Source organism: Callospermophilus lateralis, chromosome 5 (assembly GCF_048772815.1).
Source record: "Callospermophilus lateralis isolate mCalLat2 chromosome 5, mCalLat2.hap1, whole genome shotgun sequence".
In the NCBI taxonomy this organism is placed as follows: domain Eukaryota; kingdom Metazoa; phylum Chordata; class Mammalia; order Rodentia; family Sciuridae; genus Callospermophilus; species Callospermophilus lateralis.
Window position 1 is genome coordinate 103,834,270 of NC_135309.1, and position 18,885 is coordinate 103,853,154.

The following is an 18,885-nucleotide window of genomic DNA, read 5'->3' on the forward strand; positions in this document are numbered from 1 at the left end:
AAGACGCCATCAGAAGCTTACCAACCAAGAAAAGACCAGGACCGGATGGATACAGAGGTGAGTTCTACAAGACCTTTAAAGAAGAACTAATACCAATATTCTTCCATTTATTTCAGAAATAGAAAAAGACGCAGTAATTCCAAACTCATTGTATGAGGGCAATATCACCCTGACCCCAAAACCAGGCAAAGACACATCAAAGAAAGAAAACTTCAGACCAATATCTCTAATGAACATAGATGCAAAAATTCTCAATAAAATTCTGGCAAATCAAATACAAAAACGTATCAAAAAGATTGTGCACCATGATCAAGTGGGATTCATCCAAGGGATGCAAGGTTGGTTCAACATACAGAAATCAATAAATGTAATTCATAACATCAATAGACTTAAAGATAAGAATCATATGATCATCTCAATAGATGCTGAAAAAATATCTGACAAAGTACAGCACCCCTTTATGTTCGAAACATCAGAAAAACTAGGGATAACAGGTACATATCTCAACATCGTAAAGCCTATCTATGCTAAGCCTCAGGCCAACATCATTCTAAATGGAGAAAAATTGAAGGCATTCTCTCTAAAAACTGAAACAACACAGGGATGCCCTCTTTCACCACTTCTATTCAACATAGTTCTTGAAACAGAACAACTAGAACAACTAGTTCAGAACAACTAGACAGACGAAAGAAATTAAAGGAATATGTATAGGAAAAGAAGAACTTAAATTAGCACTATTTGCTGACAATATAATTCTATAACCAGAAGACCCAAAAAACTCCATCAGAAAACTTCTAGAACTAGTAAATGAATTCAGCAAAGTAGCAGAATATAAAATCAACACCCATAAATCAAAGGCAATTCTGTGTATCAGTGACAAATCCTCTGAGAAGAAAATGAGGAAAACTACCCCATTTACAGTTACCTCAAAAAAAAAAAAAAAGATACTTGGGAATCAACTCAACGAAAGAGGTGAAAGATCTATACAATGAAAACTACAGAACCCTAAAGAGAGAAATCAAAAGAGACCTTAGAAGATGGAAAGATCTATCTAGTTCTTGGATAGGCAGAATTAATATTATCAAAATGACCATACTACTAAAAGCACTATACAGATTTAATGTAATTCCAATCAAAATCCCAATTCCATTCCTCATAGAAATAGAAAAAGCAGTCATGAAATTCATCTGGAAAAATAAGAGACCCAGAATAGCTAAAGCAATCCTTACCAGGAAGAGTGAGGCAGGTGGTATTGCCATCCCTGACCTTAAACTATACTACAGAGCAATAGTAACAAAAACAGCATGGTATTGGCACCAAAACAGACTGGTAGACCAATGGTACAGAATAGAGGACACAGAAATTACAATTATTTTATATTAGACAAAGGTGCCAAAAACATGCACTGAAGAAAAGACAGTATCTTCAACAAATGTGCTGGGAAAACTGGAAATCCATATGCAACAAAATGAAATTAAACCCCTATCTCTCACCATGCAAAAAACTTAACTCAAAATGAATGAAGGACCTAGGAAGAAGACCAGAGACTCTGTGTCTAATAGAAGAAAAAGTAGGCCCTAATCTTCATCATTGGGATTACCACCCAACTTCCTTAATAATAAGACTCCTGTAGCGCAAGAATTAAAATCAAGAATCAATAAATGGGATGGAATCAAACTAAAAAGTTTCTTCTCAGCAAAAGAAACAATCTGTGAGGTGAACAGAGAGCCTACATCCTAGGAGCAAATTTGTACCTCTCACACATCGGATAGAGCACTAATCTCTAGGGTATATAAAGAACTCAAAAAGCTAAGCACCAAAAAAGCAAATAACCCAATCAACAAATGGGCCAAGGAACTGAACAGACACTTCTCAGAAGAGGATATACAATCAATCAACAAATATATGAAAAAATGCTCATCATCTCTAGCAATCAGAGAAATACAAATCAAAACTACTCTAAGATATCATCTCACTCCAATCAGAATGGTAGCTATTATGAAGACAAACAACAGTAAGGATTGGCGAGGATGTGGAGAAAAATGTACATTCATACGTTGCTGGTGGGACTGCAAATTGGTGCAGCCAATCTGGAAAGCAGTTATGGATATTCTTGGAAATCTGGGAATGGAATCACCATTTGACCCAGCTATCCCTCTCCTCAGACTATACTCAAAGGACTTAAACTCAGCATACTACAGGGACACAGACACATCAATGTTTATAGCAGCACAATTCACAATAGCTAAACTGTGGAGCCAATCTAGATGCCCTTCAGTAGACGAATGGATAAAAAAAAATGTGGCATATATACACAATGGAATTTTACTCAGCAATAAAAGAGAATAAAATCATGGCATTTGCAGGTAAATGGATGGCGTTGGAGAAGATAATGCTAAGTGAAGTTAGCCAATCCCAAAAAAACAAATGCCGAATGTTTTCTCTGATATAAGGAGGCTAACTAACGGTGGGTAAGGAGGGGGAGCATGAGAGGAATAGATGAATTCTAGATAGGAAAGAGGGGTGGTGGGAAAGGGAGGGGGCAGGGGATTAGCAAGGATGGTGGAATGTGATGGACATAATTATCCAAAGTACATGTATGAAGACTCGAATTGGGTGTCAACATATTTTATATACAAAAAGAGATATGAAAAATTGTGGTATGTATGTGTAATAAGAATTTTAATTCAAAAAAAGTACATGTATAAAGACATGAACTGGCGTGAACATACTTTATATACAAAGATATGAAAAATTGTGCTCTATATGTGTAATAAGAATTGTAATGCATTCCGCTGTCAAGTATTTTAAAAAATTAAATCAATGAAATAAATAAATAAAATAAAGTATTATTCCCCCTCCTGACACTCTTTAACTAGTTCAATCCTAAATCATCTTTCAGATCTTCCTCCTCTAGGATGCTTTCCCTGAGAAATCAAATACATTTTCTCAGCACTCTAATTTTCCTTCATAGCACTCATAAATATAAAAATAAAATTTTGATTTGCATGATTATTTTTAATGGCTCTCCCTCTAATCTGTTTGTAAATAGTAAATAGACCATGTATTTTTAGCACTACTACATTGCCTCTCTCATGTCTAGCACTCACAAATATCTTCTGAGTACTAAAATAAAAAATCAAATCTACTCCAGGAGTTTCAAATGTCATTTTTAATCCAGATGTCTTTGGGACCCATACCTCTAGCCTTGACCTTACTTCAGAACTGCAAACACACACTATAAGTTCAAAATGTTTTCAGTTACAAAATGTTTTCCTACACTACCAATAAGCTTATATATTGCAGGGAGTGGTATCAATTTAACATGGAAGTTTCATTTGTTGGTGATTTGTGCATAGAAGAGCAACTACAGAATTACAATCATCACAATGAAGAAAAATCCTCACTCAGTATGGCCACTACCGAGGCACAGGTCCTTAGAGATCTTAGACAACTAAAAATATGCATTTGCATCCAGGATTATTGCTCAAGCCTCCTCACTCAGTACATTTTCTTTTATCTCAACCTTAGCAGCCTCACTGACTTGGAACTCCATTTTCTAACTGCTTTGTCTCAATGCCCACCATGAGTCAGCGTCTCAACTTTATTTTGTATATTTTTAATATCCCCTGCAGCAGCATCCAGCAGCCATGGACACCAAGCTGCCTGCTTGGTCTATCCAAGTTATTTCCCAAGATATCAATTATTATTCTTGATGGTGTTCTTGTTACAAAACTGTTTTTAGTAGTCTGCTCCAACATTATTCTCTATAAGCCCTACGTGCTTAGCGTGCAATTTGTAGAATATGAGGTTTCTCAAGAGCGCAAATGTTAATGCAGATTTCCCAGTGTCTCAAATATCTCTTAACTATTTCCTCAATCAATTTATACACTAAAAATCTCTGTTCCTTGCCCAGAATCAAATCACTGGAGTCACTCATGTCTCTGTCTTCCCTATATTCAATTATCCCCACATTCCAACAATTTTCCTTATGCACTATCTATCATCACTACCATATGCTATAACAGAAAGATTCAGCCTCTCATCTGGATGCATAACAAGCTCAAGGTAATCATCTATCTTTTGGGCCCACCTCATTCCAAACCAAACTCCATCATACTGAAATATACAGCCTCTTAAAAATACAAACCTCATTGTGTTATTTCCTCTACTCAAAAACCTTCGATGGCATTCTGTATATTCAAAGTCGAAAACCAATGTCCTACTTTTTTTCTTTTTTGGGGTGTTATCAGGGATTGAACTTAGGGGCATTCAACCACTAAGCCACATCTCCAGCCCTTTTTTCTATTTTATTTTGAGACACGATCTCACTGAGTTGCTTAGTGCCTCACTTTTGTTGAGGCTGGCTTTGAACTTGCGAACCTTGTGCCTCAGCCTCCCAAGACACTGAGATTACAGGCGTGTACCACCTCGCCTGGCTCCATTGCCATACTTTTACTGAATTCTCTATTCACTTTTTAACCGAGCTACAGAGGTAAACCATATAAACCTGAGCACACTGATGGCAAAGATAGATAATAAATATCAGTTAGTACTGTTACAAATCACTTGATATTATGGTGGTGTTTTAGTCAGCTTTTTCGCTGCTGTGACTAAAAGAATATGACCAGCACAATTGCAGGGGAGGAAAAGTTTATTTGGGCTCAGGGTTTCAGAGGTCAGTCCACAGAAGGCCAGCTCCATTACTCAGGGATCCAGGTAAAGCTGAACATCATGGCAGAAAAGAGTAGCAAAAGGAAGCAGCTCACATCATCAGGAAGCAAAGAGAGAGACTCCACTCTTCAGATACAAAATATATACCCCATAGCCACACCCCAATTCCTACCTCCTTCAGCCACACCCTACCACTTCAATTACCACAGTTAATCCCTATCAGGGGATTAATTCACTGATTGGGTTAAGACTGTCACAACCCAATCATTTCTCCTCTGAACCTTCTTGCATTTTCTCACATATAAGCTTCTGGAGGACAACTCACATACAAACCATAACAGGGGAGGTCTGAGAATGTCATCTCCCTACTCTTCATTTTAAGCATCTTAAGTTCCTCCTTTTTTTCTTTTTTCTTTTGGAGACAAGGGTCAAATCTCAGTTTTGTTCACTTAATAAGTATAACCTTGAATAAGTTATTTAGCTTTCTGAACCTCAATAAATTAGGAAAATATTCATGTCAAGGGGTGGCTGAATAGACTAAATGATATAGCATGAGTAAAATGCCTAGAAGAGTCATTAATAAACATTAGCTTTCTTTTAAAAAAAAAAAAAAAAAGGTCACTTAAAGAATGACCACTGAACCTTGCTTTCTTTCTCCCACAATTAGGAAGAAAAAAAATAGCATTCAAAGAAAAAGATACAACCGCAAAATCTCTCTCTCTCTAAAATAAATGCTTAATTGCAAAAACATTACATGTAGAATAATCTTTTTCTATGTAACCAAGTAAAGTGTGATAGGAATCACATTTCACCAGATGAGTTACACTGATTAATGTGAATTTTATGTTGTTAAATTTACTGAGATTCAGAGTATGCCTACTCCATATCCAGAACTATTAGGTTAGTACTAATAATTAACTATAAATACATAAATACATGCACAAATATAATAGAGAATGTACAGCACCTATATATAACAAATCTCATTTAAAAAACAGGCCCTATCAGATGAATACACAGCTGAGTTCTACAAGACTTTTAAAGAAGAACTAACATCAATACCCCTCAAACTATTTCATGAAATAAAAAAACAGGAAACATTTCCAAACACATTCTATGAGGCCAATAACACCCTGATTCCAAAACCAGACCAAAACACATCAAAAAAAGAAAACCTCGGACCAATATCTCTAATGAATACAGACGCAAAAATTCTCAACTAAATTCTGACAAATCAGATACAAAAGTATATCAAAAAGATAGTGTACCACAATTAAGTGAGGTTCATCTCAGGGATGCAAGTTTGGTTCAATATACAGAAATCAATAAATGTAATTCACCACATCAATACACTTAAAGAATCCTATGATCATCTCAATAGATGCAGAAAAGCACGACAAAATACAGCACCCTTTCATGTTCAAAACACAAGAAAAATTAGGAATAACAGGAACATTTCTGAACATTGTAAAAGCTATCTATGCTAAGCCCCAGGCCAAGATCATTCAAAATGGAGAAAAATTGAAAGCATTCCCTCTAAAAAACTGGAACAAGACAGGGATGCCCTCTTTCACCACTTCTATTTAACATGGTTCTTGAAACTCTAGCCAGAGCAATTAGAGGAAAAAAATTAAAGAGATACGGATAGGAAAAGAACTCAATTATTACTATTTGCTGGCAATATGATTCTATAGCTAGAAGACCCAAAAAATTCCACCAGAAATCTTCTAAAACTAGTAAATAAATTCAGCAAAGTAGTAGAATATAAAATCAACACCCATAAATCAAAGGCATTTGTGTACATCAGTGACAAATCCTCTGAAAGAGAAACTAGGCAAACGACCCCATTTACAGTAGCCACAAAAAAAAAAAAAAAAAAATTAAATACTTGGGGAATCAACTGAACAAAAGAGGTAAAAGACCTCTACAATGAAAACTACAGAACCCTAAAGAGAGAAATCAAAAAACACCTTAGAAGATGGAAAGATCCACCTTGTTCTTGGATAGGCAGAATTAATATTGTCAAAATGACCATATTACCAAAAGCCTATACAAATTCAATGCAATTCCAATCAAAATCCTGATGACATTCCTCATAGAAATAGAAAAAGCAGCCATGAAATTCATCTGGAAAAATAAGAGACCCAGAATAGCCAAAGCAATCTTTAACAAGAAGAGTGAAGCTGGTGGCATTACTATACCAGACTTTATACTACAAAGCAACAGAAACAACAACAACAAAAAAAACCATGGTACTGGCACCAAAACAGACGTGTAGACCAATGGTACAGAATAGTGGATACAGAGACAGACCCACATAAATACAGTTATTTCATGTTAGACAAAGACACCAAAAACATACATTGGAGAAAAGAAAGCCTCTTCAACAAATGGTGCTGGGAAAACCGGAAATCTATATGTAACAAAATGAAATTAAACTTCTATCTCTCACCATGCACAAAACTCAACTCAAAGTGGATCAAGGACCTAGGAATTAAACTAGACACCTTGCGCCTAATAGAAAAAAAGTAGGCCCAAATCTTCATCATGTCAGATTAGGCCCCGACTTGCTTAACAAGACTCCTATAGCATAAGAATTAAAATCAGTAATCAATAAGTGGGATGGATTCAAACTAAAAAGCTTCTTCTCAGCAAAAGAAACAATCAGTGAGGTGAATAGAGAGCCTACAGAATGGGAGCAAAGCACATCAGATAGAGCACTAATCTATAGGATATATAAAGCACTCAAAAACTTAACACCAAAAAAAAAAAAAAAACACTTATCAGAAGATGATATACAATCAATCAACAAATATATGAAAAAATGTGCAACATCTCTATCAATTAGAGATAAGCAAATCAAAACTAAGATTTCATCTCACTTCAGTCAGAATGGCAGCTATTATACATACAAACAACAGTAAGTATTGGCGAGAATGTGGGGAAAAGGCACACTCATACATTACTAGTGGGACTTCAAATTAGTGTAGCCAATCTGTAAAGCAGTATGGAGATTCCTTGGAAAACTTGGAAGGGAACCACCATTTGACCCAGCTATCCCACTCCTCAGTTTATACACAAAGAACTTAAAAGCAGCATGCTACAGGAACACAGCTCCATCAATGTTTATAGCAGAATAATTCACAATAGCTAAATTGTGGAACCACCCAGATGCCCTTCAGTAAATGAATGGAAAGGGAAAACTTAGTATATATATACACAATGGAATATTACTCAGCATTAAAAGAGAATAAAATCATGGCACTTGCAGGTAAATGGATGGAGTTGGAGAATATAATGCTAAGTGAAGTAAGCCAATCCTAAAAATACAAAGGCCAAATGTTTTCTTTGATATGAGAATGCTGACTCAAAATGGGACAGGGTGGAGCATGGAGAGGAATGGAGAACCTTTAGGGCAAAGGGGAGGTAAGGGATGGGAGGAGGCATGGGGATAGAAAAGACAGTAGAATACGTTAGACATCATTACCCTAAGTACATGTATGAAGACATGAATGGTGTGAAAGTACTTTGTATACAACCAGAGACTTGAAAAATTGTGCTCTATATGTGTAATATAAAATGAATTACATTCTGCAGTCATATATAACAAATAGGAATAAATAAATTTTAAAAAAGGTCCTAGGGACATACAAATACTAAAAATCCATATATAGTCTATATACTAAAAATCCATATATAGTCTATGTTTACATATTCATTCAAAAAAATTAACAAATTTGCTTCTAGAACTAGTAAATAAATTGCTTCTACCATACGTTTTCACATTATAGCATGATAAATTTCTTTAAAATGAGAAAGCAAAGAAGTGAGAAAGAATGGGGAAAGAGGAAGGAAGAAAGAGCACCAAAACATCCCAAGTTAGTCTTTTCTCATTTCATTTTGCTTTTTCCTCTCTCCCACTGGTTCTACTTTATCTTAAAGGAAGAAATGTACAGGAGAATAGTTTTTTCAATATATTGTGCTGGGACAAGTGAACTAAGAGCAAAAGAATAAAGCTGAACCACCTACTTTATATCATACACAAAAATTAACTCAAAATGTATTAAGTTCTAAATATAAGAAATAGAACTAGCCAGGGACAGTAGCATACACCTGTAATCTCAGCAGCTTGGGAGGCTGAGACAGGAGGATTGCAAGTTCAAAGCCAGCCTCAGCAAATAAGTGAGGCGCTAAGCAACTCAGTGAAACCCTGTCTCTAAATAAAATACAAAATAGGGCTGGCGATGTGGCTCAGTGGGTAAGTGCCACCTAAGTTCAATCCCTGGTACCTAAAAGAAAAGAAAGGAAAAAGAAATACAACTATAAAAATCTCAGAACAGCACTATGCTTCATTACGTAGATTAAGCAATGGATTCTTAGATTCAAAATTAGTAGCACAAGCAAATAAAGAAAAACAAATTAACTGAACTGCATCAAATGAAAAGATTCTGTCCTTTAAAGTTACCAACAAGAAAGTTAAAAGACAAATCAAGAAAGAAACAAAATATTTGCAAATCATATACCTGATAATGGTCTGATATTTAGAAAATAAAAACTCTTAACTAAACAATAAAAAACAACCCAATTTAAAAATGTGCAAACAAAGACAGAAGAAAAGAAGAGAGAAAGGAAACAGAAAATTAAAAAGAATTAAAAAGAAATCATAATCGCAATAATAAAAATGAAAATTAGTATTAAAAAATAAAATAAAATGAATTTAAAAAAATTTGGGGAAAACAACAACAAAAACAAAACAAAACCAATAAAAAGAAAAAAAAAAAAGAAAAAATTTTTAATACATGCAGTCTTTTAGACTCATCAATTCAGATTGTTAACTACAATTCTGGTATGAGAGAGATCATCCATAGTGTGAATAAAACAGGAGACCAGAGGGGGGGGGGGGAATAAATAAAAATGTGCAAACAATCTGAAAAGACATTTCTCCAAACAAGACATCCAAATATCCAACAAGCAAATGATAAGATGTTCAACAACATTAATCATTAGGAAGATGCAAATCAAAATCACAATGAGAAGGTATGAAGATGTAGCTCAGTGGTAGAATGCTTGCCTAGCATGTACAAGGGCATGGGTTCAATTGGCAGTATTGAAGAAAAACATTCACAAGATATCATCTCACACCCACTAAAATGGCTATACTAAAAAAGACAGGGCTGGGATGTAGGATATAGTTCAATGGTAGAGTGCTTACCTAACATGCCCAAGCCCCTGGCTCACTACCAAAAACAAACATGAAAAAGACAATAACAAGTTTCACAAACATGGGCAAGGATAGGAAGAAAGCAGAACATTTGTACACTAAAATTGTGCAAGCACTTAAGAAAATACTGTGGCTGATCCTCAAAGAGTTAAATATAAGGACTGGGGATATAGCTCAGTGGTAGAGTATTTGCCTGGCATATGCAAGGCCCTTGGTTCTACCCCTAGCACTGACAGGAAAAAAAAAAAAGGTTAAACAAAGAATTACCATATAACCCAACAATTTTATGCCCAGGTATACACCTAAGAGAAATAAAAATGTTCATATAAAAATGTGCACAAATATATTCACATCAGCATTATTCATAACAGCCAAAAAATAAAAACCTAAAAATTAATCAATTAACAAATGTATTAACAAAAGATGATAAGCACAAAATGGAATATTATTCAAATATAAAAAGGAATATGGTACTGATAGATGCTAAAAAATGAATAAATCCCCAAACCATTATGCCAAGTAAAAATAGACACAAATGGCCATATATTGTATTAGTCAACTTATATGGAATATCTAGAATAGACAATTCCACAAGGAAAATAGTAGTTTTTGTAGGCATGGGAAGAAGTGGTGGGGGTGACAGATAGGGGACTGACTGCTACTTGGTACAAGGTTTCTCTGGGGGGTGATGAAATGTTTTGAAATTAGTTGGTGGTAATGGTTGCAGAACTTTGTGAATATACTAAAAACCACCAAATTGTACACATGGAAGGGTAAATTTTATGGTATCATCATAACTCAAAGAAACATAGAAAATTAAAAAGCAGCCCAAAGAAGAAATGAAGCAGATGTTGCTTCATTTTCTATGTTCCAGACCTGCACTAGTTGCTAGGAACCCAAAAATGAGTAAAGCAAAGTCACTACACTCTCTGGGCTCTTTCTCCTTAGCCTACAAGTGTCCAAAAGGAGTAGCTTTGAAAAACATCAAGTATAAGCCATAAGAAATCCAAAAGGGCAAAGATATTTCATAATAAACCTTTCACAATTACCTAGAAGTTTTTTTTGTAACCTTTAACTAAATATGATACACTTCTACTATTGAGTATTAAATAACTTCCCAATGCTGACAATGTCAATTTCCAAGAATTATTATTTAAATAGTTACATTTCATTTTACCTGAAAGATTTTTACAAATATTTTTGTTGTCTCTTTTGATCATATTACTTTGAATGCATTACTTCCTCAGAGACTCCTGAATTCTTTATTTTTGACATTTAAAAACCTTATAATAAACACAAATATTCTAAAAGAAAGTGCTTTTTAACACTTTATTACAATAATCATATGAAAAACTATTTTTTTCTGTAAATAAGAACAAGTAACAAGGGTTTAAACTATAAAATCAAGTGTTTTGGGCTCTCATTCCAAATTTTTATAAATCAGGGAAAATCTGATTCCCTGATGACATAGATAAAATAGCAAACAAAATTCAAAGTAATACTTAGAAAATTGGGATGAAAAGTACTTTAAACAGCTTCTTTTAATACATTATTTATATTAAATTTCCCAAAGACAAAACTAAAATCGGCATTATTCTTACCTTATCTTTGGCCTCAGGCAATGGGATTTCTCTAGGTTCTAAAAATGGTATTTCTCGAAAAGGTGGAACACATCTGACTATATCTGGTACATAGGGCGTATGAAACAATGGCGGCATTGAGTATCTTCGTTCACCTGATAAAGGCACTATCTGGTTAACTACAGTTGGCTCTTGGTGGGGTGAATGGAAACGCTGCCGTTTACCGTCAAGAGGAAGGTTTTTTTCATCGCTTAGTCTCCTGGAAACAAGCAATATACCTTAGTGATTATAGATACAACTTTCTGACAATAAAAAACAATTAAAACACATAAATATCCTTATAGATCATCACAACATTATGATTCTTTAAATAAGGCTACATTATTAGCTCCATATTAAGTTTTCAGTAGAAAAAATACCTCTTCATCTTAGAAAAATGAGTAGTAATAATAGATATAGGAAAAAACGACAGGTATATATTAGAGCTATTATTCTCCTGCATTTGGACTATTCCTATGTTTCATCTCAGCAGTGAAAACTTTTTTTTTTTTTTTTTGGTACCAGGGATTGAACTCAGGGGCACTCAACCACTGAGCTGTATCCCTAGCCCTATTTTGTATTTTATTTAAAGACAGGGTCTCACTGAGTTGCTTAGTGCTTCACCATTGCTGAGGCTGGCTCTGATCACATAATCCTCTTGTCTCACCCTTTCGAGCCACTGGGATTACAGGCGTGTGCCACCTCACCCAGCTCAGCAGTGAAAACTTTATAGAACATTTTTATTTATGCAATCACTAATAACCAAACATCTAAACTCTAACACAAAAAGGATAAGATTAAGTGAAGGTTTTTAAAAGGGCTCTTCAAATATACCTATGTATCAACAAGACAGACCAAATTAAGAGATACTTCTGTATAAGCCATAAAGATATTAGACAACTGAAGATATCTGAAAATGAACTGCACCTCAAATATGAGTATTGTATTAATATAAGTTTCTTGGGCAGGATCAATGTATTTTGGTTATAGAGAATATATTTATTTTTAGAAGGAAAAAGCTGACATGTTTTGGGATGAATAATTTTCTTTCATTAGGATCCAGAAAAAAAGTGTGGTGATCAGAAGCAAAAGAAGTAGAAAGAAGCAAATGCATCAAAACTTTGATGAAGAAAATAGTCAGGGCTGAGGAAATAGTTCAGTGACAGAGCACTTATCTAGCATGAGACAGACTCTAGGTTCAATCCCCAGCACAAAGGTGAAGGGAAGGAAAGAAAGAAAAGGAAAGAAAAAAATGGGGAGGAGGGGAAGGAAGAAGAGAGAGGAGGAAGGAAGAAGGAGGAAGGGAGAGAGAGAAGGAGAGGGGGAAAGAAGAAAGGTCTTTAGAAAGCTTTATGTCATACAGAAATGTTTACTATATTTTCTATTATATAATCTTGCCTGTATAAATCAAAGAATATTAAAAACTTTATTAGAAATAAAAGTATTGGGCTGGGATTGTGGCTCAGCAATAGAGCGATTGCCTACCACGTGCAGGGCCCCGAGTTCGATACTCAACACCACATAAAAATAAATAAAATAAAGGTATTGTTTCCAACTACAATTAAAATAAATAAATAAATAAACATTTTTTTTAAAAAGAAAATAAATAAAAGTATGATGAGCTAAACTATGTCCTCTTGAAATTCAAAGGTCAAGATCCTAATTCTCAGTATTTCAGAATATGACCATGTTCGGAGATAGGGCTCTTAAAGAGGTAATTAAGTTAAAATGGACTCCTTAGGATAGGTCCTAAGGATGATTGGTGTATTTAAGAGTATTTAGGACACAAAAAACACAAAGGGATAAGCACATGAGGACATAGTGAGGGAGTAGTCTACAAACCAAAGAGGGTCCAGAAGAAACCAACCTTACTGACACCATAATCTGGACTTCTAGCCTCCAGAATTGTGAGAAAATAAATTTCTGTTTTTTTAAGCCATTCAGTATCAGTCTGTAATAATTCACTGTGGCAACCCTAGCATAAATACAGAAGACCATGTGATTTGGCTAAAAATCTCAACTAAGAAGTTGTTTTCTAAAGAAATATAGCTTCATTTCATCTATTTATAATGTCAGTAATAAATTAAAGTATCCCTAAAAAATTTTAAACACACAAAAAGTTTTAAATTCTGTTACTGATCTACTGATCTGATTGCACAGGTCCCAGAAAAAAATCTAGGGCAGAATAACCATACAGTTTTATATAAGATAAATCATTACACAGTTCTCAGACAATACTGACATTTTCTCTTAACATAACTAAGAAGTACTTACTTCCTTCCTCGAAATAATGGGGATGTTGAGGTCTGTATTGGACTGACATTTCCATATGTCAGCTGCTGTAATGACACAGCTCTAGACAAGCTACCAAAAACAAAGAAAGAACAATATTAATACACTTATTTTTTCCTTAAAAAAAAAAACAATTTCAGAAAACTAAATACTTCACTGATCAAAAGAAAATAATAACATTTTCTCTACCATGAATTATTTCACCTAAAAATGGTTTATGTCAAGTAGAAAATAATACATAACAACATGGACCAAAATAGCACCATACTTACTCTGCATTCTGAAAATTGAACTGTGCATCTATAAGCTGCTGGTGTGAATAAAGAGCTGGTGACAGGGCAAAGAAGTTATTATGTTGTTGATGATTTAGAGTGAATGGTGGGCGACCCAAAATTGAGTTTGGGAACATGCTCCTGTTCACTGAAAGTGAACATGTATTCCTTTCCTAGAATAATTTAAAAAGACAATACTAAATTATTATAGCTTAAAAGACAATGAATGCTTTGATAACTATTACCTGCTGTTTAAGACAATTAAATTTAAAAATAAAACATTTAATAAAAACACAAATATTACCAAGTTATTAATTTCATTTACATTTATTTTTAAAAGTTTGAATAGGTCTCTTAAGTACTACACTCAGTAACAAAGAAACTTATAATGAATTTTAACCACACCTAGATTAACCACATTATTTAAATAATATATGTAAAATATATGCATATTTCTAATTTTCTGATGGGTTTATCCAATATCAACACATCTCTTTAAAAATCAAGTTATTACCACATACAATAATAACAAAGGAATCATTCAAGACAGATATTTAATGAAATCTCAGAGATTTTTACATTTATTCTCAATGCAATTCATACAAAAGTGTAAGCCATCATATGACAACTTGATTCCTAGGATTTGGATCTTACAAATCTGATGAAACAAGGGAAGGAATTTATACCACCCAGCAATTTCTAAAATCCTGAGATTCCTTTCAAAGTCTACATATTTTTACAAAAGAGTTCCAATAAGAGGGCTTTGTTCCACAGGAACATGGAAAAACTACATAAGGAAATCAGAACCTTTTACTGACCCAGGCAGAGAATTTGATATTTATTATGTGCAGTGACTGATCCAGCAAGACTAGTCTTACAAAAGGGTAAAGTAAGGAACAAACCAAAAACAAGTATTCAATAAAGTGTACAAAGTAAAAATGGGACCCCAGGTCACCTTCCCAAAGCAAGCAATTAAAAAAAAAATTCTCTGAACAAAACCAGAGAGAAACTATGTAATATAGTAACAAGAAAAATTATAGCATAATTGGTGTCCACCAAGGAGTACTTGATCAACCTACACAGAAGCTTAGTAGTTAACAGGCCCCACCTATAATATAGAGCTTCCATATAGACTTCCAGTAACTCTCAAAACAGACATTCATAAATCACCAAAAGGGGAGAAAGAAAGGAAAAAAAAAAAAAGACAAAAAAGGAACTGTGAATATAAACAGAAACACTGTCACGCACACACACCAAAAAAAAAAAAAAGCCCAGCACAGTGGCAGAAACCTGTAATCCCAGCTACTCAGGAGACTGAGGCAGGAATGCAAATTCAAGACCAGCCCAGGAAAATTTAAGGAGACCCAGTCTCAAAATGAAATATTGAGAAAGAGGGATATAACTCAGTGGTAGGGTGTCCTGGGTTCAATCCCCAGTACCACAACAAATAAACAAATAAAAAAAAAACTTTTTAAAAATAAAACAAAAAGGAAAAATTGGTAGTGACAGAAAAGAAGCAGGTCAACAGGAAAGAAAAGAAAATCAAACTATGTGATCCAATATCCAACATTATTAATACAAGATCCAGGAGGAACAGAGAAAATATAAAGAAGGAAATTACCAAACAAAATCAAAATATACCCAGGACTGGGTATGTTTTTCAAAATATAACTATTCCCTAGATTAAAAGAATCCAATAAATACAAACGACAATAAAAGAAATACATATCAAAGTTATTGTGATAAAATTTCAGACTATCAGGAAAATACAGTTCATAATATTCCAGAGGAGGGCTGGGATTGTGCTCCATGGTAGAGCACTTGCCTAGCATGTATGAGGCACTAGGTTTGATTCTCAGCACCACATACAAATAAGTAAAATAAAGGTCCATTAACAACTAAAAAAAAAAAAAGTATTGTGTTCACCTACAACTAAAAACATTTTTTAAAAAAATATTCCAGAGGAGGAAAATGTTAAAGTAAACAAACAAACCAAAAAAAACTGGGAATCAAAATGCCTTTCAACTTCCCCCAAAGCAACAATAGAAACTACAAGATATAGACTAATGCCTTCAATGCCCTTAAGGTGTAATTCTATACTCAGCTATACTATCCATAAAAGCAAGAATAAAAATGTTTTTCAACATGTAGAATAAAAAGAAAAAGAAAACCTGATGCAAGAAAGGGCAGAAACAAAGTAAATTTCTAAGATGATGTTAAGATGATGAAGGAAGCTCATAGCTCAAAATTAGAGCAGGAGGATGGAAGGTTTTAGAAATATTCAAAGAATAAAAAATTTAGCTGGTAGATTATCTGATATATTTGATCAGAGAGTTCAGCTAACAGGGCAGAAATAATTATAGGAATATAGAAAAGCACCTAATTAAAAATAAACTACAGAAAAACACTTTAAAGGTAATATAAAAAAGGAAATATATTCATACTCAGTTCTTATAATAATCTAATCACTAAATACACTGATTTAAGCAAAAAGTGATTATTTGTTATACATTATTTATTATATACTGTATTTATATATTAGATTTATTATGTTGTGTATGTGTATATATATATAGTAATTTTTATATACATACTAATGTGGAGGGTAACAAGATACAAAAAGATGCTACATCTTCATTTTCAGTAAAAGTAAATCAAAATAATAAGCTATGGAATTTTTTTTCTTTTTTAAACAGAGGAAAATAACACCTAGCCAAATTAAAAGAAATGAAATGGTTGTGTCTCTAGAAATTGAGACTAGGAGGGTTGGAAAAACTGGAAAAGCCAACAGAGGGGAAAAAAAAGATCTGGGAAGAAACTACTTAATCATTCATATAGACTTGGTCCTTGCTTTTGCTTTAATTCTGTAAGATTAAAATTCCCAAGGTTGGCCACAGACAGTGAGATTCGTCAGCCCAGAGTTCATCAACAACTATGGACAAGAGTCTCTGGACCATCATCAAATTTTATCCCAATGCCTGACTCTATAATTTGTCCCAGAGACACAGTATTACCCCTAGAAAAATAGAATTTGTCAACTTTTCTTAGCAGGCAGAAGAAAGTTTCTCCTATAACTTTCTTGTTAAAGGAGATTTAAAAAAAAAAAAGAAAGAAAGAAAATCAATATCTGCTGACCTTTACTCCCTGAAGTTCACTGAACAAAGGAAGTGGACAAATACATTGCTAAACAACATTCTAGGGAATCCATTATTAAAAGCACATTCAATAATTGTGGCAACTAACTCCCGTTCTATCTTTTGTCTTGGGATGGACCTCAGCCTTCTTTATTCTGATTCTCTGACCTAACTTCCCACAAAACATAATTCCTATTTCATAGGACTAATAAGACATGAAATTAAATATAATTCACTGTACTTCATCCTGCTTAACATCTCATTTTGTTGGAATACAGATACTATAGATTCAATCAAAGAAAGGAATCTGTATTCAGAAAAACAATTAAAATGTTTTATTTTCAGACTGGAAATGCAACTTGTGGGAGAGCATGTGCAAGATCCTGGGTTCAATCCCCAGTATGAGGTGAGGGTCTATTTTCAGGTTTATTTAAATAAGTTCAGAATTTAAAACATAGACACTTTTATTTATACCTATAAATAATATGTTGTGATTTTTTTTCCTCTAGATCCAAATAGGGTCTTTATATGTGTGCATTTCAGACTTTAAGATGCAAAATGAACTAGGTACCAACCTTATCTTATTTCTATCCCATTACATGATCAAATGCAAACTAAATATAAGTCAAAAGGTGTCCTGTGCTTCAAATTACAAAGTTATTAACCAACACCCCAGGCTTAAAAGTTTAAAATGATTCTACAACCTAAAGTTCACTCTAAGAAAAATAACTAGAATTCAGATGATCTAAAATTCCCAGATAAGAACTGACATTTCTGGAGTCCCTTGAAAACAATGCATCTGTCAGGTTCTCTTCAGAAATCAGGCTCTTAAACAATTCAGACTTCAAGTGAAGAGAGTCATTCCCAGGAAATTTATCAGTGGCATGCAATGTTCCCCAATATAAGCATCCTGCATGACCTTCTAGAGATAAGTAAACCAAAAGCCCATGAATTTCAATTGTTTTTTCTAAAATATTTCAACAATGATTTGGGAAAAACTACAATCCATTATAAATATCTTTTTTAAATAGAATATACAGTTTGACAGAATAAAATCAAGTAAAACCATTGCCATACCAGAATTTTACAAAATTTTAAAACTTTTATTTTCTTCATGTGTGCGTGCGCGTGTGTGTGTGTGTGTGTGTGTGTGTGTATACATTTTTTTTTTCTCTTGTGATGCTGATGATGGAGTCCAGGGCCTTGTGCCTTCTAGGCAAACACCTACCACTGATTCAACATCCCCATTCCTCTTTATATTCTTAATGAAAAAATTGTTCACGAAGTAGTTATGATCTATATTAAGCATTACTCTGCTTAACCTGTGGTAATAGGTATGACAAATTTTATAATAAAATTCAGGATAGGCAGTATCCTATTTTTATTACCTTAAAAGTTGTCAGTTCTTAACTTTAAAATATAATAATCTACATAAATTTAAACTGTTTCTTAAACCATTCTATCCTTTCTTGCATTAAGGAGAGAACCTGAAAGATTGTTTCCTAAATAAGTTTTCCCTAATGGGAAATTATACAAACTTATTTGTCAATAATCATAAATGAGATAAGATAGTAATAAAGTATTTTACAAAGTATTTCCTAGTGATATAGTATTTGATTCTCTAATTTACAATCTGGAATTTCTGTCCTGAACTTGACCTCTCCCCCAACAAA

General features: G+C 33.8%; 1 protein-coding gene across 5 annotated transcripts in view; it reads right to left on the reverse strand.

Annotated features, from left to right (window-relative positions):
* Nucleotides 1–18,885, reverse strand: part of Tent2 (terminal nucleotidyltransferase 2) — a 61,713-nt gene that overhangs the window by 40,540 nt on the left and 2,288 nt on the right. For all 5 annotated transcript variants that reach the window (XM_076857085.1, XM_076857086.1, XM_076857082.1 and 2 more), the window contains exons 3-5: nt 14,079–14,251; nt 13,789–13,878; nt 11,497–11,734 (exon numbers count right to left, since the gene is read on the reverse strand). In XM_076857085.1, coding sequence (XP_076713200.1) covers nt 11,497–11,734; nt 13,789–13,878; nt 14,079–14,215 — 465 coding nt within the window. In that variant the 5' untranslated portion in view covers nt 14,216–14,251. The remainder of the gene's footprint in view (nt 1–11,496; nt 11,735–13,788; nt 13,879–14,078; nt 14,252–18,885) is intronic.